The sequence below is a fragment of the Talpa occidentalis genome, unplaced genomic scaffold, assembly GCF_014898055.3.
Source record: "Talpa occidentalis isolate TD23 unplaced genomic scaffold, MPIMG_talOcc4v2.1 talOcc4.9, whole genome shotgun sequence".
Lineage (NCBI taxonomy): Eukaryota > Metazoa > Chordata > Mammalia > Eulipotyphla > Talpidae > Talpa > Talpa occidentalis.
This window is the reverse complement of record NW_023605305.1, coordinates 92,539,566-92,557,051: the sequence shown is the minus strand read 5'-3', so window position 1 is coordinate 92,557,051 and position 17,486 is coordinate 92,539,566. Positions and strand designations below refer to the sequence as shown.

General features: G+C 39.8%; 1 protein-coding gene across 4 annotated transcripts in view; it reads right to left on the bottom strand.

Annotated features, from left to right (window-relative positions):
- Window positions 1-546: 546 nt before the first annotated feature.
- LRRC8C (leucine rich repeat containing 8 VRAC subunit C) overlaps window positions 547-17,486 on the bottom strand; it is a 99,807-nt gene continuing 82,867 nt past the window's right edge. For all 4 annotated transcript variants that reach the window (XM_054691458.1, XM_054691459.1, XM_037498748.2 and 1 more), the window contains one exon: window positions 547-3,006. In XM_054691458.1, the coding sequence (XP_054547433.1) occupies window positions 733-3,006 (2,274 nt within the window). In that variant the 3' untranslated portion in view covers window positions 547-732. The remainder of the gene's footprint in view (window positions 3,007-17,486) is intronic.

The window sequence follows — 17,486 nt, the reverse complement described above, 5'->3', positions numbered from 1 at the left end:
AAAATATAAATCTGTAAATTATAAATAACTAATTCAAGCATGCCAGCCACAGAAGATATTGACTTCACCCACTTACAAAATCCTTGTCAAAGGATATTTTTAAGGGTCAGGTACATGAAATAAGATAATTTAGAGTTCTGTGATGGGGAGGAATTTAAAAAATAATAGGCTGCAACAATGCATTCATGTGAATTTACACTCTGGAGAATTTTCTGTAGAATGAGGGACTTGGTCAATTGAGAAAGCAGCTAGTATTAAAATAATAAAATAACCAGCACAGATACCTTGATACAGACATAACAAAAATAAAAACAAGGATCCTGTACAGGTGTAAACAAGCTAAAAATGATGTTGGCAAAATATCCTCATCTATTTAAAAAATACCAAAAGCATGCAACTTAAAATTCCCTCCCTCTTATAAGAATGAACTGAAAACAAAAACAAAAACACAACACGAAACAAAAAACTGAAAAACAGAAGGAACCATCTGTTAATGCCAGTAGAAAATGATAGATTAGGTTCCAAGAGAAATAAAACTTTAAAATATTAATATTGAAAAAATACAATTAAATTTTTATTAAAAATACATACTCCTTACTCATCTTTGTGTACAATATGTTTCGTGTGAAAAAGAAAAACATAAAATAAAATAGGAAAGGCATTAAGACTACCTAATTATTTATACTGTATTTGGTAGAAGCGTGGTTCAATCAAACTTTAAACAAAAATAAGTTATTCTGTTTTCATTTGCTCCCGGATATCAGAAGGCAGAGTTTCAAACAGAGCGTCTTCAACGACTAGGCCAGCTCGCTTCAGAGCCCGGCAGTCTCCCAGTTCAGGAGGGAGGATTTCAAAGTGATTGCCTTTAACATCTAAGTAGGAAAGAAAGAGTAAATTTCCAATTTTCGGTGAAAGAATCGATAGGTTGTTTTTCCCAATCTTCAGAGTTTTCAGTTTCTTGCAGAAATAGAGTTCATCAGGAAGGCTCTCTACTTTGTTACAAGTGATGGAGAAATATTGTAAACTTTGTAGAACTCCGACTTCAGGTGGGATAAATCGAATGTCGTTGTAGGATAAGTCCAAGTAGCGGATTTTGTTGCATAGGAAGAGGTGAGAAGGCAGCACCTCTATCTTGTTGTGACTGAAGGACAGGCGCTCCAGACTGGTGAGCTTCTTTATATGCTCTGGGATGTAGGTGATGCTGTTATGCCACAGTTTGAGCACTGTCAACTTTCTCAAGTGCTGGAAGCTAACAATTTCTTCGATCGACTTCAGATTGTTTTCCTTGAGGTCCAGCTCCTGCAGGCTGAGCAGGCTGAACACGGCGTGCGGGATGCGCTCCAGGTCACAGTGGACCAGCTCCAGCTCTGTCAGGTTGCTCATTTTCTTCAGGTTGTTGAGCATCACCAGCTTGGTGCCGTCGTTATGGATGCACATCTTCTGGAGGTGGCTGGAGACGTCCACCACCGCCTGGGGGATTTTGGAAACGTTACTTTTGATGGAGAGAATTTTAAGGCTTTTGAGATCCCTCAGAGACTCCAGGGTGACGTTCTTGGAAATATCGTGACTTAGAGAGCCAACCAGGTAGAGCTCTTCGAGATTCCGGAGTCCGTACATCCAGGGGGGCAGCTCCCTCATATCATCAAACTTGACGCTCAAGACCTTGAGGTTTTCCTTCAGGAAGGAGAGCGCCGCGCTGTGGATTTTGACCGAGCACTGGTGGAGGGAGAGCTCTTGGAGATTGTCTAGCTGTGCGATGGTGGCTGGTATCATCACGTTCTTAATGATTTCAAGTTTGAGCGACTGCAGCTCTGTGATTTCAAAAACTGTGTCTGGAAGGCCAGAGAGCATGATGAGAGGCAATTCCAGTCGGTTGTGGGCATTTGTCTGGAGCTTCTGCCTCAGCTTATCAGGCGTCCACTCATTATTTAAGTTCAGCTGCTTTAACTTGTTTTCACTCACTTCCGACAGGAACACTGCAAATCTCTTGGAATACAGAGGGTCATACTGATCTATCATATGAAGCATAAAAGCAAAGTCATTTTTCACATCAGGAATATCATCAATTCCAGTCTCCTGCCGGACATACTCAAAAGAATATTCCCGTAGAGACCGATAGAACAGCCAGTATAAGGTATAAAGGCATGTCAACCCATAGATACTTACGAAGCACAGGTAGCAAAAGGAGAGTTTTGAGAATAAGTGTGCCATGGTATGATTGCAAGAAAAGTTTTTATATCCAGTCATGTCCTGAATGTCAACATTACAGTCCACGGTAAATTGGACTTTGGAAACCAGGGCGCTATTATATGCAATGATGATTAGGAATTTTATAACCTTCAGTACAGTCTGACGAACATACATAGCATAGAGTATGTCACCTTCTTCCACGTGTATTCTGAACTTCTTCACCTTCTCAAATAAGGCCTTTGCTTGCTCACCTTCCTTTTTATCCAGAGCCCCTGCCGTGGATTTATCAACTACGAACTTCTCGGGAATTGACTTTAAAGACTGAGAGTTGACCAGGTTGCCCTCTGGACCAGACTGGATAATGTTGGACCTGCTTACATTGTTCTTCCTGTTGTCTTTTTCTTCGGAGTCCTCCCCGGACACTTCAGATAGAGCCCGCGTGGTCCAGGGAGAGTCGAAGCACTTCCCCAGGATTGAGATGAAATGTTCTATTTTGGAGCTGGAGCCAGGGAATTTGAACCAAAAGTTGCTGCAGAGCATGAAGACCAGAGTATGGATGAGGACCAGGTAAGGGAAGTACTTGGCATACCAGTGGAGGGCCCGCTCGTAACACATCTGGTTTATAAAACTGTACTGCTGAAGGTCTAAGTCTGTCTTCAGTCCTTTCATTTCCACAGTGACGGGGTTAGTGGGAGATGGTTTCGTGGGAGGCAGTGAGGTGGTACTGACAACTGCTTGAGAGACATTTGAGACAGAAGAGTGGTTCTGAGAAGGCTGAACTCTTTTCGGAAGGCAGATTATCTTGTCTTGCATGACCTGAAAGACAGAAATAATATCTTCAAATTATATTATTCCAAGAGCTTTCATAATATCATTAGTGTGAAGAAAGCAGCAATAACATCCAATAAAAGTCCATTTCCTTTGTCTGGAGAATGCAACATTCAATTCCAGCACCACAATTTTATTCTTAGCCCACATGTTGGCAAAATGAATTATCTGACTTTGTTCAGCACATCTAAGTTATGACATGAACCAGCAGTTTGGTTAGTACACAGAATAATTCACAATAAAATAAATATTTAAAGATCATTTGTGTATTTTAAAAACTTTGTATTTCTTCTCTCACTGGGCCTGGGAGAATCAGTCACTGGTCTAGGAAGCACATCCCCTTAGCAGACTCAATCTTGAATTGGACGGCTCCCACGGCTATGTGAGCTCATGTATGAGAAGTAAAGGACTGGAAGAAGGAAATATGGAAGAAATTCCTATAATTTCCCTTTTTCTTCCTACCCATTTCCTGGACTGCATACACAATGACTATGAATAGCTTCAGTGGGAATTTAAAACCATTCTTTTCAGAGAGAGAGGAAATTATACAGAATTATTCAATAGTTAATTATGTTTAAACCTGATGGCTTTTCAAAAAACATTCCTCTACTGATACTTCAATTGATTGGAAAAACAACAACAACAACAACAAAACATTAAGCCCTAAGCTAAGACAGCCCAGCAGTTTCATAAGATTGCAGTTTGGGTAAGAGAGAACGCATTCCCTTTGAAGACAAGGCAGTATAAGGGAGCCTATACAATGAACCAACATGGAGGAATCATCCACTGGAAGAAATCCCAGTGGGTAAAACTCTGAATAACAAACAGTTCAGTGGGGGACTACCAAACACAGGACTGCCAATGAGACATGTAGAATTAATAATGCAGGGAAAGTCTGTTGGTTCCCTAAATTGTCAAGTGGTTGGAAATCAATAGTGTTTAGTGACTCTGCAATAGCAAAGTATTAAGTGATTTTCTATCAGCAAAGTTCTTTATACTATTATAGAAGAGAAACTGAAATGTTTGCAAAGAGGATCGCTATAGTATGAGAAACTGGTGGCAGAGGAGGTACAGTCCCCCAGACAGAAGTACAAGGTTTGACGATGGAGCAGAGCATTCAACCCTTAGTAGGGTGCCCAATAACAGGAGACTACCAGCAAACAGTCATTTGGTGAATGGATCTAGAAATCACTGTCACTTGTCCTGCCAGGTCAGGCTGCATAGATCTGGGTAAAGATGGTGATTATAGTGATGATGGCAGCAAACCTGACTCTTGTAAAAATGTGCAACTGGCTCAATTCTAAATATATCAGTTATTAATCTTTTAAATTGTCACCTTAACCTGATAAGCCAGGTACTCTTATATCCCAATTTCAGATTCACATTCACCACCTGGACCCAGAGCCCACATTTTATTTTATGAGTTGAAAGAATTCAACTCGACTCATCCTAAGCAACAAATTGCCTTACACAAATGACTCATGAAAAAGTTTACTTCTTTCCATATCCTATGCAGATGACAAAAGAATGACGTTGGGGGAGAGAGGAAGTTTAACTATAATATTTATAAAAGTGAAGTCCTGAATGATAAAGCAGGGGTCAACCACCTACTGTATAAAACAAAAGAAGGCAGGGAAGAATGGTAAATGTGGTCACGTTCAGAGGTGTGTAGGCTACAGTGGTGTGAGATTGAGCACTGGTCCTCAAACATTTGTACCACTTACCTGTACCAGAGAAAAAAGATGGAGCACACCTCCTCAATATGTATATATCTATTTATAGCTAAATCCATAAAGTACTGTCAACCCCTATGAAAGATGTTAGACCAGTTTAATTCCTTCCCCTTTAAATTTCAAATAAATATAAATCAAAGTTTTTACATATCAGTGGAGTTTCCCTCCTATTTCTTCTGGGTCCAGCCTACCTTGGAAACCCCAGGTGTAGAAAACAGTAGCAGAAAGTCTAGACAAATGCCTAGCTTTCTCAAAGGAAAGTAAAAGAGAAACCAATATGAATTCAGTGTTTGGGGTTATGATGGGGCTGTTTTCCCATTCCTGGTCTCATCTGATGCTCCAACAATCTGTGGAGGAGGGGGAGGGGGAGGGCTAGAGACCAGCAGGGAACAAGCTTCCCTGAGCACATTCTCCGAGAGTGACACCTCTGAGTTAATATGTTAATATGACATTTTAAATGGTGTGGTGCAAATAGAGAACTGTGCGAAAGCAAGATCAGTTAGAAGATAAAAAGACACCTACTTAAGTGCTAAATCCTGCCAAGCAACCTGCTATTGTCCCCTCGCCCAGACTTCCCTAAGGCCTGCTCCTGCTGGTGGAAGATGACAGCCCTCTGGAGCCTGGCTGCTGACGAGGGTTTCAGGCTGTATGCTGTGCCAGGGTGCCCAGCAAAGGGACAAACATGGGCTGGAATCCTGCATGTGCTCCCCATGCTCCGTGACACTGGGGCTTTGTCACACAGCGAGGATGCCTTTTCCCATTCTGCACAAAGGCTCGCGGCTGACCGTATTGCTTGTTTCAGAGGTAGACCATATTCCCCCGAGTCTACAGAAGAAGAAACCACCTGAGGTTCAGAGAACTTTGTGCTCAAGTTCACAAATCTAGGAAGTGGCAGAGCAGGCTGCTGCTCTTCCACCACACACAGTTTTCCCCCAGCTTCTGCTGGGAAGGTTTTGTAGAGAACCTCCCCCTGCAGGAATGTACCACAGATGATCTTCAGAAGTTTCCATCAGCCTCCCGATGCCACATTTCTTTCAATCTTCAATCTATATATATATATTTTTAAAAGTGCCTGCCTAAATCCCAGGATGGGAAAGACAGTGAACTGTATTCCAAAAGATACAAATTACTTAGAAATGAGCACAGTGTAGAGAAAATACTGAGATTTGGTCACTGAGAAACAGAGATGCTTATGCTGTTGAGGGAACATATCACAGGAAGACTCGGCAGGGGACAGAGAAGTTTGAGGAGTGAAAGTCACTGAGGATGTGGTGTCAGGTTGCCTAGTCCAGGACAATGACGAGGAACAGACTAGGTTGGAAGTCTATAAACAGTAAACAGTAGGAAGATTTAAACAGTAAAATGGTTACAGGAGACAGGAAGGAAGTTATACTCTATTTTTAATAGAAACAGTAATTCTGCACACTGCAACGTTGGAAAGAGGCGAAGAGCCAACATGCTGAAAGATCTAGTAAAAAAGAGAAATAAGATAAAAAATAAGGTAGCCAGCCTTCCTTAAAAAAAGGGTTAAGAGAGTTTTTGCAAATAGTAGTAGCCGTAAGGTCTTCAAGGTTTTGTTTGACTTTTCTTGCTCTTTATGAGATGTTTACCTAATTAAACCTGTACCTTGCTTCTGTTTACCTACCCAGTAACTGAAAGATTAGAGGGCAAAACTAGCCTCAAAGAAATGCTACACAACAAATTTCATAGGGATAATCACAGAGAGGCTGCTGCGCAGGCCTAAGGAAAAGTGCTGGGGGGTGGCGGTCCACAGACACTAAGGTTCAAAGCATTACCACAGCTCATGCACACGTCCCCACTAGGGGAATTCTATCATTTTCTTCGAAGTGCAATCTTCAGACTGTCTTTGCAGAAAAGGGCTTGACACTAGAACTATAGGGTGTGTTTGTATAGAGGGGGAGGGAGAAAATAAGAGAAGAGAAATGGAGCAGGGGTAGAAAACTATTTAAAAAGCAAGATGAACAAGAGAATTTGATTAAAATAGAGCAAGCTGCAAAAGTTACTGTCCAAGATGCTGGTCCAAGAATATATATATATATATATATATATGTATATATTTTCTTTTTTTTTTGTTGGACCCTCGCCAGTGGCTGGGGATCGAACTGGTGCTGCAGAAGCTGCAGGCAGCCTCACAACCCAGCGCTCAACCACTGCGCCACCAGGGGAGGCCCTGGTCCAAGAATATTCTTAATGAAATCATCTTTGTTAAGGAAAATCTCTACTAGCTTGGGAGAGAAAACAAGTCACTGAGAGCCAAGGACAGTGAAGCCGGGCAGCAAACTACAGCTGAAGTCCTGCCCCAAACTGGTATAAAGAGGCTTGGAGGTTGGAAGTGGTGAGCCAGCAGAGCAGAGCAGCTAAAATCAAAGAAAACTGGTCAGACAATATGGTAGGAAGGATAGAGCATAAAATATTTATTTTCACTTCTAGGGGGACATACCTTCCAAGTCTTCCCAAACCTTCAATAAAATCTGACACACACACACCTGTTATGAATGGATTTTGGAGGCAATTATAGCAAAAAGGGGCCAAAGTTCATGTTTGGACCAAAGTTGTACAGACAGGGTTTTGCATGGGATGGTTTCCATGGAAACAAATTCTAATCAGAAGGAGCTAATCCTTCCACAAATCTGTCAGAACCTGGAAAGGGGTATGGACTGCAGTTTGACCCAATATCTTCTAAATCTTAAGGAGCAGCTGACATCTAGGTGTATAAAATGTTTTTCAAGCCATCATAGTTAAAGTTCTGGGAGAAATAGTTCCATGACTATGATTATATCTAGGTAATATTTATGGAAAGGAAGTTTAAGGGTTGCAGGGATTGGAAAAATGGACTCAATAAAATTTGCATTCATGAGTTCTCATTTGCAAATCATCCTAAGGGGGGGGGGGACTCAGTTTCCATAATTTTAAGGTCAATGACATAAATGACTTCTTTGCTTTTGCTTTCTGTAAGGGTATAGGGGGTGTGTTTTCTAGAGAAACAAAGCAAACCCTCAAGCTTCTTTAAAAAAGGGGAAACAATCACCAAACAATGCCTAAAATGTCCACATCTAGGAAAAGAAATCAAATTTCTAAATTTATGTAAAATTTCCTGTCAGTGAAGAAATGCATTTTTGAATGGAATATATAGATAATTTATCACTTTTTGAAATCCTTGCATGGCCAATGCACCCTAAGGGCCTTTTAATATTAGTAACTTTACCTATTTTACATTTTTAATGTCCATGGCAGCACCTTTGATTGTGTGTTATCTCTTTGGTGATGGTTATGCGATTCTCAGTCTTTTTTACATCACAGTGATGTGAAAATAGGAAAAGCAGAACCCACTTGGGGTAACGAGCTGAGAAAATATCACACTTGTATGAGTGAAAGACCAACTGAGGTTAGAATGAGACCACTTAATGAGATTTTGCAACAACAAAATAGGATAGTTCACTGGGTAGTTAACGCATGCTTGGAAAGGAGTAAAGACACCTAAAAACTTTGTATGTTCTAAGAAATTATAAATTCTCTATTAGAGAAATATAGTTTTCCTAATGAGCTGAGGTAGGATGAGAAAAACATGTGAAAAGTACTATCTATATGACAGAGGCAGAAATAAAGAGGGAAAGATATACATGAAAGTTAAAAAAAATAGAAATAAAATATCAGAATATAAAATAGTGGTAAATAATCAAATGAATGAACAAAGTAATGTCATGAATTAAATTCACTTATAAAAAGAAAGAGGTAATTAGTTTGAATTAAAAAAAAATCTGTGAAACAGACTCCTAAAAAATGAATCCCAATCCAAAGGCACAAAATAAAGATTAAAGAATGATTTTAAAAATACAGGAAAAGTTGATGAAACAGCAATAATAATAGGTAACATTTAATCCAACTTGAAGAATGTGGTTTTTATCAAAGCAAAGTAAATATCTGGGTTTTCAAACATGCATTCTTGAAACTATCACCACAAACAGGGTACCGAAGAATCTCAACACCCCAAGGAATTCCCTTGTGCTGAACCTTGCAGTGAACTTCTGGCAGCTGCTGATCTATCTCTGTCTCTATCTGTTTTCTGTCCTATGTCATCTTTTGAGATTAGTTTAATAGAAAGATTACTAAATGCACATGATCCTGGGGATGTTCTTCATAAATTAGAGCACATCCACCCTATGTGATTCTGTGGTCCTTAGAATAAAGTAGATCTCTGTGTGCCAATGTGTTATCTTTAAGACATATGAGAGTGAAAAATTCAAGGTGCAAGAACATTATACATATTATGATCACATGGGTTACATGCCATATAAATGTACATGTACAGACCTAGATCAAGAAGAGTATACACCAGACTCATCAGGGCTTGACAAGGAATGCATATGGAGGACTCTATCTTCTGCATTAAAAGGTACTTTTTTTTTTTAAAGAAGAGGGCTACAGGCCAGAGTCACGGGGGCTGGGATGAGAAGATTCACCAGGGAGAGTGGGGAGCAGAACAGGTAGATGGACCGAAACACATGGTTGAGGGGAGCAGCGGCCGAGCCCAGAGAGGTCTCTGCCGCGCCATGTGGGCTGCTCTCCAGCTGGCCGGGGATCGAACCCGAGCCACAAAGGCCACGGACAGTCTCACAGTGCTGCGGCGCTCAACGCCCTCCGCCACCAGGGAGGCCTAAAAGGTACTTTTTAAAAGAATATAAAATAGTCATAACTAGCAATGTCCATTGGGACATTGATAAAATAAAATACAGTATAAAATACTCCTGGGAAGGCAAAATTAAATGTGAACATGTGGAAATACCAAGGAGAGAAATAATCAACACCATCTAGATGTCAGTCCCTCTTAAAATATAAATATAATGTTATGCTCACTGTTTTCTTAGATCCTCTATCTACCTCTGGGTCCATTTTCCTTTTGGTTGCAGTAAGTCCCTTTGTAATTCTAAGAAGGGTCTATGGATAGAAAACTCATATACCTTGTTTGAAAATGTCTATATTGCTTTCATTTTTTAATAAGTTTAGTAAATTATAACATTCTCTGTTGACAGGAATTTCCCTTCAGCACTTTAAAATATTACCTACTTTCCTCTGGCTGAAATTTTTGCTATGAGATACCTGCTATTAGTTTGATTTTGTTCCTTAGTCGATATACTTTCACTATAATAGCTTTTAAGATTTTACCTTTCATCCCAGATCTACTATAGTTTCACTTTAATTTTGAAAGGCTGTAAATTAATTCTGTTCAAAACCTAGAGCTAAGAACACAGACTTCTTCAAATCTGGAAAATTTTAGCAAATATCTCTTTGAATGTTGCTTTAAAATTGCTTCACCATTGCTTCTACTTTTCCTTCAATTCCTATTAGATGTATGTATGTTAGAGCCTCCCAATGGATCTTTCAGTCTCTGTGTGTGTGTGTGTCTGTGTGTGTGTGTGTGTGTGTGAGAGAGAGAAAGAGAGAGACAGAGAGAGAGAGAGAGAGAGAGAGAGAGAGAGAGATTTCAGTCCTATGTCTATGTTGATCTCTGAGTAAACTTAGAACTCTCTTGTTATATCTACCTGCTTCCTACTCTTTCATGTTATATCTTCATTTCTTTGACCACCCTAAATACATTTATCTTCATTGTTTCAAATCTTACTGTCATGTGGAGTGAGTCAATGTTTCAACTGCTAGTTTTGTGGACAGGCTTTCTTAGCACAGTTTTCTTCAAGAGTTCTGGGTGGTAGGCTGGGTGGAGGAGCCTGTTTGTCATCATCTTTCATGGGTTCTTTTGTGGTTTCCTGTACCATCCCCAGGCCCCTAGTGCCTGATTAGGTCTTATCATGTTGTCTGATGTTCCACTGTGGTATCTGCACTTCACAGACCCAGTCAGGGAGAGAGTGGGGGTGGGGGCAACTCAGTTCTTGGTTGGGAGGTACCCCAGATGCACTGCTTCCTCTGAAGCCCCAGCCCCAGCATCCACTTATTGCCATTCTTTTTGGCTTCCTTTTGGGAGTGGGGGCCTTGGCTTCAAACAGTGACCTGGATCCAGTCGCTTATCTTGCTTGTGCATTTTTAGTTCCCTTAACTGGCAGGAGCTGAGCTCCTGGCTGCTACCACCTACTTTTGGAAGAGAGCCCGGCTGTTGCTTTGGTCCCACTCAGTACTCCATTCGTGTAGCACAGAAATATTTATCTTCTTGTTGCATCCATGTATGCATTTTTGTATTTGTTTTATTTCTTTTTATACTTTATCTTATATGTTTGAGCAGAGGGAGTATTTCTGAAATGTAACATTTGCTTTACTACCTTTTCCAGAAGAGAGAGTGTGCTTTAACAAAAAAGTTTGAATATAATATTATATATTTCACATATTATATATCATATATTATATATAATATATGATATATAATTATATTATAATATAATAATAACATTAGTCTGAAGGCTAATATTATGAAGAGTTATAATGCATAAGTAGGGCCACACAAATAAACTTGTAATGCCCAATACCTTTCCTTACCAAAAAAAAAAAAAAAGAATTACCTTATACATCTCCCATTAACAGCACATGAAAATATTTATTTTCCAACACCTTTATCAATAAAATTCACTGTGTTTTTTACATGAACTATAACCCCAAAGTTATCTGTCCAGTTGGATTTTAAATCATAGTTATGACTATATTATCACTGAAATAAGAGAATTTTCCACATATGACAAGGTGTCATCATTCCAATATATTAACTTCTATTCCAGGTCTATCGATTGTGGCTTTTTTTTTTTTTTAGACAGTGCTTCACAGATCAGCCTGAATGTCCATTAATAGCTGATTAGATCAAGAAGATGCAGTACAGCCACACTGTGGAATACTATTTGGCTATAAGGAAAAATGAAATGTGGTCATTTATAGCAAAAATGGAGGGAGCTTGAGGAAACAATGTGTAGCAAAGTCAGAATGACAAAGACAAATCCTGAACCTTTAAATTGGAGATGGTTTGATAAAGTGAAAGCCTCACAATAGTTAGTGGGCTTTAGTAAACAGACGAGCACTCTGAGGTTAAGAGGGTGGGGCAAGGGGATAGAAAGGATGTTGGTGGGGGGAATAAAGACAGTACTTTCACTTTGTTATGTCAACTTTCATACAAACAGATAGACTGCAGACAAAAAGGCAGCTTTGTGAATATAAAGGTGACTAATTTCACCTGCTACCTTCCACCCCTAAGATTCACATATAGCTGGTGCCAAAGGGCTCTTGCATGAAGCTGATGTCCAGATCTGCCCCCAATATGATAGAAAAAAAACAGTTATCACTGCTGACCCAAGAATGATCTAGCAAGAAAGAGAATCCAGAGGCTTACTCCCCAGGGCTTGTTGAGAGATACTAAGGACACCCTTTTTTTTTTTTTAATCAATGAAAACTTACTGAACATCTACTATATGCTAAGCATCATAGGAAAATCAAGGGCATATGACCAATATTTGATGTTATCAAAGCACTTACAATCTTGTTGGGGAGACATAAATAGCCTCATGTAAAGTCAAACAGGCATGCAAACAAGGCAGAATCTATACTAAGTGAATGGTGGTGAGTACAATGAGTGTTCAGGCTTGGAGGGAGTAGAGAAGTCTTCAAGGAGTAGGAACAGTGCATTTGGGCCTCAGACTTAGTGGACTTGGATAGGTTAGTGGGAGATGGTGAGGTCAAGACCTTGTGGCATCCAGAGACAGGAGCAGAGGGGTGCATTTGGGGAGAGCAAGGGAAAACATTGAAAGGAGGGACTATCACTCTTTCTCTCAAAGGCAGACCATTTTCTCTTAGGTAACAGGATGGAGATACGGGGATAGGGATGAACTTTCATACCACTAAGTGATCAGTTCATATACAATCTTAAGCATGTGTTCCCAGACACAGGACACCAGAAAACTAACCATTTATCCTCAAAAGATGTAATATTTACCATAACCAGGGACAACATTAACTCTGAAAATGCAGGCTTTCTTTCAAGGTTAACTCTTGAAAATATTTTAATTACAAAAATATATTAATGAGAAAGAAAAGGAATGGAAAAGGCAGGGATGATGATTCCAAAGTGGGGAACATCTAAATGCTTTCCCTTTCAACAAATGTCTTCACTGGTCCTGCCAGATCTAGGTCCAGTACATGTGGATTTGGGGGCAACTAGCACTGAGACACAGAGACACCTTCGTGAGCACCACACAGCCGCGTGCTCCCCAGCACACACACACACGCACCTCATGCACAGCAGCACGCTCCCAGCACACACCAGCACCTGTCTCCAGTGGAGATGGAAAAGCCTAACTGCAAGGAAGTGGCATCATTTCCTGCCTGCTGTGCACATGGCATCTGCTTTCTTTTTTGATGCTGTTTAAAGCTTATATGATAGAACAGGAAATAACACACTTTGTAGGGAGGAAGTTTAGGTAGAAAAGACAGGAAAAAAAACGGTCCAAAGCAAAATGCCAAATTTTATGGTATTTATTAATAAACATCAAGGCTGAGCAAAAGTCTGCTTTTATTGGTTGCTCATTTCCCCAATGGGAATAAAGAAAGAGAAAAATCAGACCCTGGCGCCGAGAGGCATGGAGTCAGTCTCTGGGGAAAAACTAATGGATTGGAGGGTGAACTGATTAAAATTTGGATTTTTGAATTTCTGAGTTTTTCCAGTGATAACACATAATGATGGTGCACTTGTTACAGGTTTCTTGGATACATGATTAAAATCCAGACATCAAGTCACTCTTCTTAAGTATCATCAGAAATTTCTATGCTTGAGGAACATTAAGTACCACTAGTCTGGCATTAGAATTAAACACCGTAAAAGCTAATGTATTATTTCCTGAGTCATTCATATACAGAACAAGTCAAAAACACTTAAGTAGAACTGGAGCAGTTTTTTTTGCTCCCGTTTTCTACCACACACCTAAGAAAACATAACATAATTGTCTAGTTTCTTATGATTTTATCTCCCAGACCAGTAAGCTTCTCAAAGGTAGGCACCACGCCTCGTTGCCAGCTGCCAGCGTCTGGCACAAAAGCAGATAAGCAATGAATATAAGATGAATAAATAAACAATGTAACCCCCCCTCCGAGAAAACCACAACAATGGCGACTACACACATTTATATAATCAGATGCCCGTGAACATCTGGAAACACTTGGCTTGTAACTACCTTTGAAATCAAACAACTCATTTCATGCATCCTCCAAAGTGCCGAATGATGTCAGCCCCAGTGTTTCCTAAAGCCAGAGCTAAGTGCTGACTCATTTAAGGGAAACAAAGAGGCACAGCAAGCACTCCCCCATCTATTCCTAAATGAAGAAGGAACCCTCACATCTCTATGAGGATCTAGTCTACATTTTGCTATTTCACTTAATAAAGGCAATTTGCCTACTGCTGTGAATGTAGATTTCCACTGACTTTTCTGAGGGGAAGGATGACTAGGGACACTATTAGTGTCACTACTAGTGACATTTTTTTTATTTTATACATTTTTTACATCGTTTTTCATTTTTGCACAATGTATGCATTTTCATCTTGGTCGTAGTCCCTATACAATTCCCACCCCCCTTGTTTTGATCCTACTCCCCCCCACCCCCCAGTGTGTCTCTGGTTTATCGTTGCTTGTGGCTTGTTGATTTTTACTTTATTATAATTAGTCTTTTTCCTGGTCCCTTATTTAGGTTTTCTAGATTCCTGCTGTGAGTGAGACCATCCGGTATTTTTCTTTTTCTTTCTGGCTTATTTCGCTGAGCATGATCCCTTCCAGCTCCAACCATATTGCTTCAAATTGCATGAGTTTATCTTTTTGACTGTTGAGTAATATTCCATTGTGTATATGCATCACATCTTTTTTTTTTTTTAGATTTATTTATTTATTTATACCACCACTGGGTACGCTCAGAAGTGCGGGAGGGTGAGAGAATTCACCAGAGCCAGAGCAGGGAGCAGAACAGGCAGATGGACGAAATACACTGCTGAGGGGAGCAGCGGGTGGCAGGAGAGGTCTGCTCGCCATGTGGGACCCTTGCCCGGAGGCCGGGGATGGAACCGGCGTGGCCGAGGCTGCCAGCAGCTTCACAACCCAGTGCTCAACCGCTGCGCCACCGGGGAGGCCCAGCACCACATCTCCTTGATCCAGTCATCTATTTTTGGGCATTTGGGTTGTTTTCATAGCTTAGTTATTGTAAATAGTGCTGCAATAAACATAAGGGTGCAGGTGCCCTTTTGAATTAATGTTTCTGTGTCCTTTGGGTAAATACCTGCGAGTGGAATTGCTGGATCATATGGAAGCTCCATCTTTAGCACTCCCACCAGCAGTGCAGGAGAGTTCCTTTTTCTCCACACCCTCGCCAGCATTTGTTGTTGCTAGTTTTTTAATATGTGCCATTCTCACTGGTGTAAGATGGTATCTCATGGTAGTTTTGATTTGCATTTCCCTGATTACAAGTGATGTTGAACATTTTTTCATATGCCTATTGGTCATTTGCATTTCCTGCCTGGAGAAGTTTTTTTTTTTTTTTTTTTTTTAGCTCTTCTGCCCACTTTTTGACTGGATTATTTACTTTGTTTTTGTTGAGTCTCATCAGTTTTTGGTAGATTTTTGTGATCAGTCCTTCATCATTAGTGTTGTATGCAAAAATTTTCTCCCAGTCGGTGGGGCGTCTCTGTGTTTTGGTTACTGTCTCTTTTGCTGTGCAGAAGCTCTTCAATTTGATGTAGTCCCAGCTGTTTATCTTTGCCTTCACTATCACTGCTTTGGGTGATGAGCCTTTAAAGATGTTACTGAAGTGTATGTCATGTAGTGTTTCGCCTATATTTCCTTCTATATATTTTATGGTTTCAGGTCTTATGTCTGGTTCTTTAATCCATTTTGAGTTGGTTTTTGTGCATGGTGTGAGGTAGTAGTCAACCTTCATTCTTTTGCATGTAGCAACCCAGTGTTCGCAGCACCATTTATTGAACAAACTTTCTTTGCTCCATTGCATATTCTTTGCTCCTTTGCTAGTGACAATTTTTTTAACCCTTTGTTAGCCTCAGATTTTACAGTAATCGAATGCTCTCATTTTTTGTGTCTTACTGGTTGTGTTTGCATTATATGGTTTTTCCTATTTTGAGGACAGCTGCTCCATGACAAACAAGGGATTAGAAAAATATTTTTCAAAAATGAAGGAGTAGGATTTACAACTTTTTTCATTTTGTTTCATGACATATATCATAAGACAATTGGGCTGGTGAAGTATTTGGTCCATGTTAATTTAAGATTGAAGTGGAAAGCATTCATTTCAAAGTCAAAAATCCCTGTGAGAAGATTCATTGGCCATATTAAAACTGTGGATAAACACTAGGAACATACAGTTTATGATTCATAACAAGCAGAATTTGTTTTGGTTGTTTGAAGTTTGAAATATGTAAAATTATGTTCTTGAAATAATAAAGGAGATGCTCTTTTGGAAGCCGTCCCCAGGGCTGTAATCTTAGTTCTGTACACGACTTGTCTCTAGACACCATACAGTTTACTGATAAATCTGTGAGCAGGAGCAAGATAAAAGAAATTGGGAGAGTCCAAAGAGAAACATAAATCCTCTGGACTATCCACATGCAATGTGCAAACAGCCTAGTTCTAAACATTGGATGCATCCAAATAAATTTTAAAAATTGTGCTCAAAAGATTGCTTCAAAATGATTAGAGATTTATTATAACAAATGATGAATAAATTGCCATAGCACTACTCAGCAAGTGAACATTGTCAACTTTCAGGCTGTGGTCCAATCTATTTGTGAGAGAAACAGGTACCTTGTTGTAACATCATAGAAGACTTGCAGGTAAAGCAAAAGTCAAGGCAAGTTTAGTAGTTCAGGTATATCGTCTTGTAGGAGGTTTTTTTTTTTAAGTTATTATGCTTTTGGGAAGTTAAACTAACTACAGAAATATTATTAATTTGTGTAAAAAAGTTCCCACACATTCCAGGCAAAGAGATCTTTAACCATATAGGGTAAATTTCAGTTATGGATTTTTCTCATTTCTAAATCATCCAGATGACTGATCTCAGGGAGAACGCAAGAGTTTTCTTTGCTCTTCCTTACTTCTAGGAGAGGTGGTAAAAAGCAGAGATGGTAACATTAAGGAAAAGCATTGAACCTTGGTGTGCATAAGGTGTTAAGGCCCTGAATTTAAGCAGGACTCTTCTCTGTTGGGATTAGAATTGAATTCCCTCTTCAGAGCTCCTCTCGCATGTCATCATCTCGACTTCTCTCTTCTTTCTTGAAGAAGATGTGATGTGATGTGTCTAAACTGCCCCTCTGCTGGGAAGAGATCACATCCCAGGAGGACCATGAGTAGAACCTGCAGTTCTCCTCCTGGCTTTAGGGAGACTCAACAATCAGCTAGGTCAAGTGAATTTAAAGAAAAAGGTGAAATCTATTCCCAGAACATCAAACAAGAAATGTGAATATTCCCATATGGTTTTAGCTAAAACATAGCTTTTTTGAGGCTCAGTTATATTACATAAACAGGATAGGCATTATTTCCATTTCAGATTCAATGTGGGAAAAAATGATGATAAAATAAAAATGTATTATTTTGATTCTCTTTATAGACTCCAGTTGCCTTCCCTTTTCCCCTTTTAGCCCTCCTCCTATCTCTTCCTTGCTTGTGTTTCTTTTTTCTTGCTCTGGGCAGGCAGAGATTAAAGTGTGGAGAAGGACTCTGTGGAGGCTCCTTGTCTAGC